Here is a 13,164-nt window from a genome sequence, read left to right as displayed (position 1 = left end):
GAATGAAAGCTTCAACCTAGATTCAAGTTACACGAATAGCTGCAAAAAAAATTGCTATTTTTGACAACAATTGCATGAGGAATCAATGATGTTGCTATTTTTTATTCTCATCACTAACATATCGAACTAGCTATTCTGACATATAAAAATATGAGCGCGTTATTTATAGAAAAAATGATTTTTTTTTGCCTGATGTTTACTGACAAACACGAGGGAGTCGAGTAATGAACTCACAGGATGTTGGATAAGGATCGGTAATGATGGATTTAAATTAGTTTGAAAGCTTTTTTTTTATTTTCACCATCATTTTAATTGATGAAACTTCTCGTACAATGCTGATTGATTCAGTCTCTCTTTTGTTGGATAATCATTGCAAATATTTGCATTACATTGTATGCAATTTGTTATGTAAATGTGACTCAATAATTGGCATAGAATGGGAAAAAAAATCTTTTGTGATGTTTGTGATTCATCTGATTGTTTACTGACGAAATTTTTAATGTAAACATGAACATTTTTAGCTGTAGTTTTGCATTTATTAGGGTTTAGCGACTGTATGGTGGCATGACTTGGCATTTTTCATCCTTTTCTCACCTCAGATTCTACTTCGTTCTTCTTCGTTCTTCTTCGTTTGTCTTCGTTCTTCGTCGTTCTTCTTCGTTCTTCTTCGTCTCTTCTTCGTCTCTTCTTCGTCTCTTCTTCGTCTCTTCTTCGTCTCTTCTTCGTCTCTTCTTCGTCTCTTCTTCGTCTCTCCTTTATGTCTTCTTCGTGTCTTTTTCGTGTCTTCTTCGTGTTTTCTTCGTGTCTTCTTCGTGTATTCTTCTTGTCTTCTTCGTGTCTTCTTCGTGTCTTCTTCGTGTCTTCTTCGTTTTTTCGTTCTTCTTCGTTCTTCTTCGTTTGTCTTCGGTTTTCTTTGTTTGTCTTCGTGTCTTTAACGTGTCTTTAACGTGTCTTTAACGTGTCTTCTTCGTTCTTCGTCGTTCTTCTTCGTTCTTCTTCGTTCTTCTTCGTTTGTCTTCGTTCTTCTTCGTTCTTCTTCGTTCTTCTTCGTTCTTCTTCGTTCTTCTTCGTTTTTTTTTCGTTCTTTTTCGTTTTTCTTCGGTTTTACTTTAGTCTTCTTCGGTCTTCTTCGTGTCTTCTTCGTGTCTTCTTCGTGTCTTCTTCGTGTCTTCTTCGTGTCTTCTTCGTGTCTTCTTCGTGTCTTCTTCGTGTCTTCTTCGTGTCTTCTTCGTGTCTTTTTCGTTCTTCTTCGTGTCTTCTTCGTGTCATCTTCATTATTTTTCGTTCGTTTTCGTTCTTTTTCGTTCTTCTTCGTTTTTTTTCGTTTGTCTTCGGTTTTCTTTGTTTGTCTTCGTGTCTTTAACGTGTCTTCTTCGTGGCTTCTTCGTGTCTTCTTCGTGTCTTTTTCGTGTCTTCTTCGTGTCTTCTTCGTGTCATCTTCATTCTTCTTCGTTTTTTTTCGTTCTTTTTCGGTCCTCTTCGTTCTTCTTCGTTTGTCTTCGGTTTTCTTTGTTTGTCTTCGTGTCTTTAACGTGTCTTCTTCGTTTCTTCTTCGTGTCTTTTTTGTGTCTTCTTCGTTCTTCTTCGTGTCTTCTTCGTGTCTTTTTCGTGTCTTCTTCGAGTCTTCTTCGTGTCTTCTTCGTGTCTTCTTCGTGTCTTCTTCGTGTCTTCTTCGTGTCTTCTTCGTGTCTTCTTCGTGTCTTCTTCGTGTCTTCTTCGTGTCTTCTTCGTGTCTTCTTCGTTATTTTTCGTTAATTTTCGGGTATTTTCGGTCTTCTTCAGCTCGATACCAAAAGTCAGCCTGTCGACCAATTTTTTGCCAATTCTACATCATATGCTTTCCGGTCCATTCGACAACATAAACTCATAAATCTCATACCCAAAAATCATCCGGGATTATAAACGTTTAATGTGGTCACTTGAGAAAAATAAAGTAAAAAAAAGACCTTTTTAGTTTATTTTTTTGTTTGCTTTTATTCAACATTCATCCGTCAAAGTTTAAGATCAATATCCGCTTAAGAAGGAAGACTACAGATCACTTTTTATATATTTATTTTTGGATGTCACATAAATCATAAAAGGTCAAAATTTTGACAGTTTATTGATCTGGGAGATTCAAACTAGGAAGCTGAACCAAATTATTGTTAGTGACACTGACTTAAATGAAACGGAACTGATGTTTATGCTTCTTCTTGTGCTTTTTTGACTTGATCAGCTTTCAAGTCCTGAAGTTGACTTTGGAAGAAATTTGGAAAATTTGAATTTTCCACTTCATTTTCCAAATTTTCCAGTTTTTCCTTGAGTTGTTCTGAATTTAAAGTTGCGGATGCAGCCACAAGGTTCCTGACTTTATGCTCCAAATTTGAATATTCTGAATTTTTACATCCAGCTTTTGCTACTTTGATGACATTTTGTACATCTGCTGGATCATTATAAGCACTCATGTCAATGCACGTATTGCTGCCAAGCTTTAATGTCTTCAAATTAGTCAGCATGTCAAATACATTTGGATCAATGTGTGAAATTCTATTGGACGATAAATGAATTAATTCCAAATTGGGATTAAATTTGAATAAATTTTCTTCCAATATTTCCAAAAAGCTGTTGTACAGGTAAAGGTTCCTCAAATTTGGAAAGTCTTTCAAGTCACTTTGATGAATTTCCCTCAATTTAGTTCCGTAAATTTGTATTGCTTTTAGATTCTTGAAGATTTTGTCCAAGCCACGTGGAAAATAATGAATTTGTCCTTTGCCTGGTACAGTAAGAGCCTCAACATCGTCATTAGTATATCCAGCCTGATGTGTACCAGTCACTGAGTCGATTTGTGCTGCATCAAGTGATGTTATTGTGACTGAATTTTGAACATGGCAGTAATAAATTGACTGTAGTGTGCCATAATAGCCTGAATAATATTTACAATTAAAGGATGCAGCATGTGATGTCCCGAAAGTCATGCACAGAAGCAATCTAGTCAAAATAGACATTTAAGCATCAATAAATCCATCAAAAATTAACAAATTTAACTCACAAAATTATTTTGAACATTTTTCCAATTTTATGTCCAACGTCAAGTCCCCAAATCCAGGATATAAATTGATATTGTTGTCCAAATCAAGGCACAGCTCACAGCTTCTTCAGAATGATCCTCAATTTAAGACAGATGACTTGAAAGTGAAGCTAGAACAGCACAGGAACTGCTTTTATATAAAATTATCTCCCAAAATACACGCGACCAATTTTTGAGACTTGATAAGTCACATTTTAGGTGATATTGATGCTGTGGCTGACCGTCAGATGATTCATTGATGTTTATGACTTTTTTTCTTTATAAATTTTAATCTCAAATTTTATTGCTTTTAATTCAAGCAGACGATGACAATGACCCGAGTCACTAGGAATCTGTTAAGTCGCTCTATTGACGGCAAGTCATGAGGATGCCTTGATATCTCTATGACTACTGATTTACAAAGCATCCGGGCAACCTTGTGCTAAATGGATATTTTCTGTCCTTTTTGCTTACCTTTTGGATATCATAAATGAGCATGCATGCCTACATACAAATTGATTTAATCATTTCATCAAGGAACACGACGTGCAAATTGTTATTGATATGATGATTGAGTTAAATTAGGGTCATTTATGCGCATTCTTGTTGCCTTTACTGTTACTGTGTCTATAGACAGTTGAGTTACTTGATGATTGGACTATCAAATCTTATGGCCTGAGTGGAACAATATGTGATTTGTTGGCCATGTACTTGCTGCAACCATAGTCCAATGTTGAGCTTAGGGTACAACAGAATCCTTTCCATCTGACTCTATTGCTGGTCTCTGTCACCTAGATTGGACAATATTATCTGTTCCTACATTAAGCTGACAATCGTTCATTGCTCCAAATAGCTCTTGGAGCTCCTGGTCGTCATTGTGTGGATTCCAAAGGCCATATCCAAAGGCCATATCCAAGGGCCATATCCAAGGGTCATATCCAAGGGCCATATCCAAAGGCCATATCCAAGGGTCATATCCAAAGGCCATATCCAAGGGCCATATCCAGGGGCCATATCCAAGGGCCATATCCAAAGGCCATATCCAAGGGCCATATCCAAAGGCCATATCCAAGGGCCATATCCAAGGGCCATATCCAAGGGCCATATCCAAGGGCCATATCCTAGGTCCATATCCAAGGGCTGTAAATCAAACTTGTGTCTCTGTCCCAGATCACTTGTGGTAGTAAATTATGTGTCTACATGTATACTTGACATGTCATAGCAAGTTCCATAAACATCAAAATTTCATGTAGACTTGATGAGCATTGAGATAGGTTAAGAGGCGCTCTTATGAAGGAATGGGGAGGATGGTGTGTCCCAAAACCCTTTGGATACGCTCCTAAATGACATTGTCACTCAAAATCAGGGGCATAGCCAAGATTAAAGTTGAAAATTTAGGAGAAAAACCTTAACGAAGTTGGTCTAAAAAAGGAATAATTGGTGGGGGAGGGGGAAGGGGGTTATCTGCCAAAACCCTTCCAAATACTCCTCTGAATGCTGCTAATTAGGGTCGTGGCCAAAAATTGGTAAATAAATGAAGGTTGGAGTGAAAATTGAATGAATTAAGGAAGTTGTTCCTATTAGGAATGTTGGGGGAGGTTGGGGGGTTAAGGTTAGGTCCCACTGTTGTGATAAGTGAATGGACCCTTGCTGGATATCAGAAAATAAGAACTAAAATTTGAATTTATTTAAAAAACTTTTTTTTTTTGATATTTTTTATTGAGGAAAAAGCCGATTTAAATGTGATTAAGCATAAAAAAAGGCATAAAAAAACCTCGACTTAAAGCTACATATAGGAATTACAGCATTTGCATCGTTATTCATTAATGCTTAGTGCCTTCATAATTTTTGACAATTTTTCATCAAATTTACGGTCTTGTTCCTCAAATTTACTGACTTGGACATCAATTTTACTGACTTGGTCATCGAATTTCCGATCTAATTCCTTCATTGCCTTCTCAATTTTATCAGTTCTGAGTCGCAGCGACGTCAAAAGTCCAGCATGATCAGTTGTGGCTGCATTTTTAATCTTTTGGATCTCTCTGAGCATTGCTGTTTTGGTATTTTGTCCATTTTCATCAAGAATCTCCAATTTTGTGTCCATGTCTTCAATGTGCTTCCTTAAGTCATCTTTTAGTGCATCGCATTGGCTGTTGTTGATCTGTGCAGCAGTTCCACTCAATTTTTCATCAATTTTTGCAATATTTTGACTCATTTTTGTGAAATTTTCGTTGATCTTGTCTTGAAGTGCTGCACATTGCTTACTGTCGGTTCCATTTGTAGCAAGGGTCATCAAATTTGTCAAATTATCTGTTATTGAAAGTCGGCAAGCTTTTGATACTAATGCTGAAAAATGTTCTTCTTGTGCCTTTTTGGCTTGCTCAGCTTTCAAGTCCTGAAGTTCAATTTGGAAGAAATTTGGAAATTTTGAGTTTTTCACTTCATTTTCCAATTTTTCCAGATTTTCCTTAAACTGTTCTGAATCTAAATTTGAGGATGCAGCTTCGAGGTTCCTGACTTTATGCTCCAAATTTGAATAATCTGAATTTATGCATCTGGTGCTTGCTGTTTTGATGATATTTTGTACAGCTGTTTGACTGTCGGAAGCAGACATGCTAATGCAAGTGTTTGCGTCAAGGTTCATATCCTTCAATTTAGTCAGCTTGTCAAATACATTAGGATCAATGTGCGAAATTTTGTTGGACTTTAAATAAATGTAATCTAAATTTGGATTAAATTTGAATAAATTTGCTTCCAATATTTCCAAAGAACTGCCATATAAGAAGAGATTCCTCAATTTTGGAAGGTCTTTCAAGTCACTTTGATGAATTTCCTTAAGTCCAGCGTAGGCAATTTGAATTCCTATAAGATTCTTGAAGATTTTGTCCAATCCTCGTGGAAAATAATGAACTTGTCCTTTATTATAAACAGAAAATCCCTCAACATTGTCATTATTATGGCCAGCCAGGTGTGTGCCAGTCACTGAGTCGACTTGTGCTGCATCAGGTGAAGTTATTGAGACTGAATTTTGTACACTGCAATAATAAGCTGTTCCTAAACCACTCCAACTACCTGATATATATTGACAATCAAAGGATACAGCTTGTGATGTCCCGAAAGTCATGCACAGAAGCAATCTAGTCAAAATAGACATTTAAGCATCAATAAATCCATAAAAAATTAACAAATTTAACTCACAAAATTATTTTGAACATTTTTCCAATTTTATGTCCAACGTCAAGTCCCCAAATCCAGGATATAAATTGATATTGTTGACCAAATCAAGGCACAGCTCACAGCTTCTTCAGAATGATCCTCAACTTAAGACAGATGATTTAAAAGTGAAGCTAGAACAGCACAAGAACTGCTTTTATACAAAAGAACACGCGCGACCAATTTTTGAGTACATTTCAGCTGCTGATAAGTCAAGTCCGGATTCTGAGTTGGAAAAACCAGCGAGAATTTCACGATTGATAAGGATTTTGAGCTAATTTTGATGCTGTTGTTGACCATCGGATGATTTTTGTTTTTATTATAATTGTATAACATTATCAGTAGAAATGAAAGTAAGAAGAGTTAATATATGTTCAAACTGACGATTGCGATGACCCGAGCAGTACAATATGGTCACTAAGGCACTGCTTTGTCACTACATACACACAAAGTTGCCTTGACGACTGATTTTGGTCCATTTTTATGACAGAAAATGTGGTTTGACGTACGTGCAACTCGAGTTTTGCTATTGCTATAGTCAGTGACTTGAGGAAGTAAAGTCCCTCGAATTTTAATTGACTATCTTCATTAATTCCTCATTAAATTACGTCAATAAATACAATAATCTCCATGAGTCACACAATCTACTGTGTTGTAGAACAGATTTTAATAATAAAAATAATTCTGTTGACTGTGAATAAGCTTGTCACGCTTTTTAACCATTTTTCATGACATACTCGTGTGAATGTTACAGCATAAAAACATAAACGATATCGAAAATTAATTTTTCTGTAGATTTTTTTTTATTCCTTAATTTTTCATTGAGTTTAATGATATTTTAGAGTGCAGTGACTTTGTATTAGGGGTCGATTACTCTTGTGACTGTACGGCAGGTACACGATTGGACTGAGCTTCAATTACCATTCCATATGCATCATTATATCTTACTTAATGGAACCGAGCATTTCCGAACTGTACCGAACCCGACTTCGGAACCGATTCTTATCGAGCTTTTACGAATTTTACCGAATTGTGCCGAATTTTAACGAGTTGATCCGAACTTTACTTAACAGTGTCAAACCTAACTGAGCCTTTAAAATGTGAACTGAGCCCTATCGAACTGTGTCGGTCATTACCGAAGTTTACCGAACACTTACGAAGTGTTCCGAAACATACCGAACTCTATCAAACCTTACCAAAACTTTCCAAAATATATCGAGCCTTACCGAATTTTACCGAGTTCTAACCGAGTCTTTCCGAGTCTTTCCGAAATGTACCGAACTCTACCGAGTCGTTCTGAACCTCACCGAATTATACCGAGCTCTACCGAGTCGTTCCGAACCTTACCGAACTATACCGAGCTCTGTCGAGTTAATCCGAACCTTACCGAACTGTACCGAGCTCTGCCGAGTCGTTTCGGACTATTTCGAGCTAGTATCGATTTCAACCGAGTCTTTCCGAGCTTTTCCAAACTGTACCGAGCTCAATCCAATCGTTCTGAACCTTACCGAACTACACCGATCTCTACCGAACCTTTTCGAGCTGGCACCGATCTCAACCGAGTCATTCCGAAGCTTTCCGAATTGTACCGATCATTACTAAATGCAATAATATCTCTATCAAAAGCTTGGGTTAGATATCGACTCCCCATTCATGACAACCTGCTGCAAATGTCATCAGCGAAATTATGTAACCTGTGTGATATGAATGACTAAGCAGTAAGCATGCATTAAAGTTGCCAAGATCACTAAATTCATTTATAAATCTTTAATATAAATTCAAAAAAAAAAATCCATTCAAATTTTACAAAATCAAAATAAAAGATTCATTGACAGTCGTCACACAAAAGCCAAATCTCATCATGACTCAGTCGCAAGTAGACAGTCACAACCTCACGTCCCACAAATCACACCTATTTTTACATTTCGATAAAGATGCTTAAAATTATATCAAAATAATGAGAAAATGTGAAATTTATGTTTTTTTTTTTTCACAATTTTCATCTTCTTTTTCCGCATTCACTTCCTCTATTCCTACCCCTCCCAACTGATTATTCTTCTTTATTTTCATTCTCATTGTCGTTTCTCTCTCTTTCTCTCTTTCTCTCGTTTTGTCAAGTCAGCAAAATTTCACATACATTTCCCACGATGGTGTATATCTCTTCATCATTGTCATCATCATCACCACCACCATGTGCTATATATGTGAATAAAACTTGGCAATGAGTTTATGGGCGTATATGTGTGTGGATGATATTAGGGGTGGAATGGCTCATGGTTTAGGATTTTAAAGACTTGATGTGAATTGAGATCAAGTTCAAGTTGGAATAATTTAAAGTTTTGAGGTTAGGATGACTATACATCTTAGAGTTAAGGGATTGGTAACTTATTTTATTGTCTAGAAAATTGCGTCGAGGCTTACCGAAAATAACTGAACATTTACGAAGTGTGCCGAGCCATTCCGAAATGTTCCGAACTATTCCGAAATGTGCCGAAACTCAACGAACATTGACGAAGTGTGTCGAATTTTACCGAACATTCACGAAGTCTTACGAACCATTCCGTAGTGTGTCGAACTTTACCGAACATTTACAAAGTGTGCCGAACTATTCCGTAGTGTGTCGAACTTTACCGAACATTTACGAAGTCTTCCGAACCATTCCGAAGTGTGTCGAATTTTACCGAACATTCACGAAGTCTTACGAACCATTCCGTAGTGTGTCGAACTTTACCGAACATTTACGAAGTGTGCCGAACTATTCCGAAATGTGCCGAACTATTCCGAAATGAGCCGAAGCTCATCGAACATTGACGAAGTGTGTCGAATTGTACCGAACATTTACGAAGTGTTCCGAACCATTCCGAAGTTTTTCGAACTTTACCGAACATTCACGAAGTCTTCCGAACTATTCCGTAGTGTGTCGAACTTTACCGAACATTTACGAAGTCTTCCGAACCATTCCGAAGTGTGTCGAACATTACCGAACATTTACAAAGTGTGTCGAACCTTACCGAAGTGTGTCGAATTTTACCGAACATTCACGAAGTCTTACGAACCATTCCGTAGTGTGTCGAACTTTACCGAACATTTACAAAGTGTGCCGAACTATTCCGAAGTGTATCAAACCTTACCGAGATTAACCGAAAAAAGGGGTCTAAAAATTCGTTTTTATTAGCGTAACGTAATAAAAGAATGGTCCCTAATAGGTTCTAGTTCCATTAATCTTGATTTTTGATATTTTTACCTGAAATTTCGATTTTAAAAAATTATTTTTATTTTAAATTCATAAAAATTTATTTCCAGCAGATTTTTTTTTTACATTTTACAAAACTGCTAAATTTCAAAATTTAAAAAACCGTTACAATTCAGTTAATTAGATAAGTAATTGGATAATGTGGTTATTGTTGTTGTTGTTCAGGGGTATGTCCGAAAGTTTTGGGAAGACGAAGGGTGTGATGGGTTCAATTTTTGACCACCCCACCCCTTTTGTACCCCAGAAGCTGTTGTTGTTGTTCAGGCTTCCTCTTGTGCCTTTTTAACTTGAACAGCTTTCAAGTCTTGAATTTCTTGTTGGAAGAAATATGGCAAGTATAAATCTTGCGACTCAATTTCCAAATTTTGCAATTTTTCCTTGAGTTGTTCGGAACTTAATGTTGCGGATTCAGCTTCGAGGTTCCTGACTTTTTGCTCCAAATTTAAATAATCTGAATTTGAGCATTTGGTGCTTGCTGTTTTGATGACATTTTGGACAGCAGTTGGATTCTTGACAGCAGACATGTTGATGCAATCGTTCGATCCAAGGTTCAATGTCTTCAACTTAGTCAGCCCGTCAAACACATTTGGATCAATGTGCGTGATTCTGTTGCTATACAGAGAAATAACCTCCAAATTTGGATTAAACTTGAACAAATCCTTTTCAAGTATTTTCAAATAATTGTGATCCAAATAAAGATTTGTTAAATTTGGAAAGTCTTTCAAGTCAACTTGACGAACTTGCTTAAGTCCAGTTCCATAAATTTGTATTCCTTTAAGATTTTTGAAGATTTTGTCCAAGCCATGTGGAAAATAATGAACTTTTCCAGCACCTTCAATGGATAGAAAGTCAACATTGTCATTGTTGTGGCCAGGCTTATGTCTACCTGTAACTGAGTCGACTTGTGCTGCATCAAGTGATGTTATTGACAATGAATTTTGAACATCACAGCAATAAGCATCCTTTATGTAGCCCCACACACCTGGATCATAGTTACATTTAAAGGATGCAGCATGTGATGTGCTGAATGTCAGGCACAGAAGCAATCTAGTCAAAATAGACATTTAAGCATCAATAAATCCATAAAAAATTAACAAATTTAACTCACAAAATTATTTTGAACATTTTTCCAATTTTATGTCCAACGTCAAGTCACCAAATCCAGGATATAAATTGATATTGTTGACCAAATCAAGGCACAGCTCACAGCTTCTTCAGAATGATCCTCAACTTAAGACAGACGACTTGAAAGTGAAGCTAGAACAGCACAAGAACTGCTTTTATATAAAATTATCTCCCAAAATACACGCGACAAATTTTTGAGACTTGATAAGTCAAGTCCGTCAGATGAGTGGAAAAATCCAGTTTGATGTTTACATACTTTTAAGACGATTTCTGTAGAATTGATCTTATGGCACTAAATTTGGGAATCAAAACAATTTTTAATCTCAAGTTATTTTTAATTATTTTGTTTTTTAAATCATGTCGACGATTTTGATGTCCCGAGCAGCACAATGTAGTTGCTATGGCGTCTATTCTTCACTTTCCAGGAAGCAGAACTCGACATCCACTCGAACTTAGTGTGAAGTCAGATAGAATCGACTTCAAGCTCTGTCCGGAAGCCACACATCATACAAAATGCTGAAAATCCAGTCCCAGGCTAGTGTGACTCTGACTTAAGGTCTGATTCAATGAAAGCTGATCTCAGACTAGAGTCAAGTTGACTTATCGGCATCTTCTAAGCTGTGTGCTTCATCGGGTTCGCTGATGGTAAGACATGAGGGCGTCCTGCCCTTGTCTGTGCATATCTGTCGCATTGACTGTCGCGTTGTCTATCATGTTGTCTGTCATGTTGTCTGTCGTGTTGTCTGTCATGTTGTCTGTCGCGTTGTCTGTCGCGTTGTCTGTCGTGTTGTCTGTCGCGTTGTCTATCATGTTATCTGTCACGTTGTCTGCCGCATTGTCTGTCGCGTTGTCTGTCAAGTTGTCTGTCGCGTTGTCTGTCGCGTTGTCTATCAATGTTGTTCTTCTCCCCACAGTCTTCCCTTCCGTCCACCTCTATAACCCCATGAAGGGATCTCTATGAACGTCACATCATAACCAAACGACCCCCAGAATACTCAAGCGACTACATTTGTGTCATCATCCTTTAAATAATGAATATTTGCGTGAAGACAAAAATTATGAATAGGTAGGAAGTGTAGCTACATCTCATGCCTCAACACACGAACGTGACAAACTCAAAAAAACGGAAGCAAAAAAAAAAAATTGTCGAGAGTTTTTGCGTTAAAAATTTTTTTTAAAGCATAAAGGCATAGAATCATAAATTATGACAGGAACTGAAGTCATGAATACGTCAAATGTCGGAAAAATGAAATTAAGGGAAAATTGTGATGTGGCCGCGAGGGAAAATGAAGTAATTTGTAAAGTTTTCATTTTAGTTTTGATGTTGTGCAATTTAGGTCCTGAAATGTCCCGGATGTTGTCATTATTTGGGATTCTATGTGCAGCATAAATGCTCAACAGTCACCAAACAGGCTCAAAATTAACCACTAATTGCCACATCAAGCACATTTCAATGTCATGTCTCAAGTCACCATGAAAATTTTCTTGTGATTTTTGATGAAAAAATTAATTTTTAATGACTGACTTGCTCGTTGTTCCTGTGTCGACTAATGAAATGACTTTATGAATATTAATTCATATGTGATATGCTGAACAGAAGTTGACTTCATTTTGGAAGACTTTTGGGCTTGTTAACCTCAAAAACTCTAGTGTGAAGGCATCTGAACCTCAAAAACTCTAGTGTGAAGGCACCTGAACCTCAAAAACTCTAGTGTGAAGGCACCTGAACCTCAAAAACTCTAGTGTGAAGGCACCTGAACCTCAAAATTTCTAGTGTGAAGGCACCTGAACCTCCAATTTCTAGACTGAATGCGCTTAAATCTCTAAACTCTAATTTTTAAGGCACAATATTCAAGGTCAAAAATCGCATCCATTATCCACCATTTTGTCAATTTTTCGTCCACTTCGAAAAGTTTTTGTCCATAAAATTTACCTAATTTGATAAAAGTTGATGAAATTTTTGGTGATTTCGATAGAAAAAAGTGGCAAGCGTTGAAATAAATAAGAAATTTTTGCAATGGGGCCATCCATAAATTACGTAACGCAAAAAATCGACATTTGGACACCCCTAACGTACCTGAACCTCAAAAACTCTAGTGTGAAGGCACCTGAACCTCAAAAACTCTAATGTGAAGGCACCTGAACGTCAAAAACTCTAGTGTAAAAGCACCTGAACCTCAAAATTTCTAGTGTGAAGGCACCTGAATCTCAGATTTTTGACCTTGTATTAAATTGAAGGATATTTGAAAAATAAAAATTAAATCGATTGATTTTTCCATGTTATTTACTGCAATTTATGGCAAAATTCCAAAAATAATGTCCACAGCCTAAATAAATGTTATTTTCATTCTGATCGATTGAGTTGTTTTTCATGAAAAAATTGGCAAAATATTAATTTAAAATTACACAAAAACAAATTTTTTTCTTTAATTAAGCTTTTAAGTACCAAGAAAACTTTGTCAATCGTGAATGAAGTCAGTCGCACAATTCATAAAAACTTTTTTGTCAAGAAAATAATAATTTTGAA

General features: G+C 36.6%; 4 protein-coding genes and 1 long non-coding RNA gene across 6 annotated transcripts in view; 1 reads left to right on the top strand and 4 right to left on the bottom strand.

Moving 5' to 3' along the window:
- dcma (decima) overlaps positions 1-13,164 on the top strand; it is a 28,726-nt gene that overhangs the window by 2,853 nt on the left and 12,709 nt on the right. The gene's annotated exons all lie outside the window — the stretch shown is intronic.
- Positions 580-1,087, bottom strand: LOC139097315 (uncharacterized; the record flags this gene model as incomplete). Its single annotated transcript, XM_070649124.1, has 2 exons — positions 580-901; positions 948-1,087. Coding segments are annotated over 2 exons (462 nt in total), but the record flags the coding sequence as incomplete, so codon positions are not given.
- LOC139097301 (uncharacterized) lies at positions 1,948-3,278 on the bottom strand. Its single transcript, XR_011545052.1, has 2 exons — positions 3,029-3,278; positions 1,948-2,967 (listed from the first exon to the last, which is right to left on the bottom strand). It is a non-coding gene; the product is annotated as an uncharacterized lncRNA (long non-coding RNA).
- On the bottom strand, positions 4,863-6,400 carry LOC139097314 (paramyosin-like). Its single transcript, XM_070649123.1, has 2 exons — positions 6,245-6,400; positions 4,863-6,183 (listed from the first exon to the last, which is right to left on the bottom strand). Exons 1-2 carry the CDS (start codon positions 6,259-6,261, stop codon positions 4,863-4,865), a joined length of 1,338 nt encoding a protein of 445 aa, XP_070505224.1. The 5' UTR covers positions 6,262-6,400.
- Positions 9,552-13,164, bottom strand: part of LOC139097290 (peroxidasin homolog) — a 60,114-nt gene continuing 56,501 nt past the window's right edge. Inside the window, exons 1-2 of one of the 2 annotated variants that reach the window (XM_070649089.1) lie at positions 10,621-10,778; positions 9,552-10,559 (exon numbers count right to left, since the gene is read on the bottom strand). In XM_070649089.1, the coding sequence (XP_070505190.1) occupies positions 9,773-10,559; positions 10,621-10,637 (804 nt within the window). In that variant the 5' untranslated portion in view covers positions 10,638-10,778 and the 3' untranslated portion in view covers positions 9,552-9,772. Of the gene's footprint in view, positions 10,560-10,620; positions 10,779-13,164 lie in introns of those variants that run through there. The other variant, XM_070649090.1, reaches the window with a different exon arrangement.

The sequence above is a fragment of the Chironomus tepperi genome, unplaced genomic scaffold (genome assembly GCF_022539635.2).
Source record: "Chironomus tepperi strain 1889 unplaced genomic scaffold, CSIRO-AGI_Ctep_v1 contig_419, whole genome shotgun sequence".
NCBI lineage: Eukaryota > Metazoa > Arthropoda > Insecta > Diptera > Chironomidae > Chironomus > Chironomus tepperi.
Note: the sequence above shows the minus strand (reverse complement) of the source record. Positions and strands in the feature narration are given on the sequence as shown.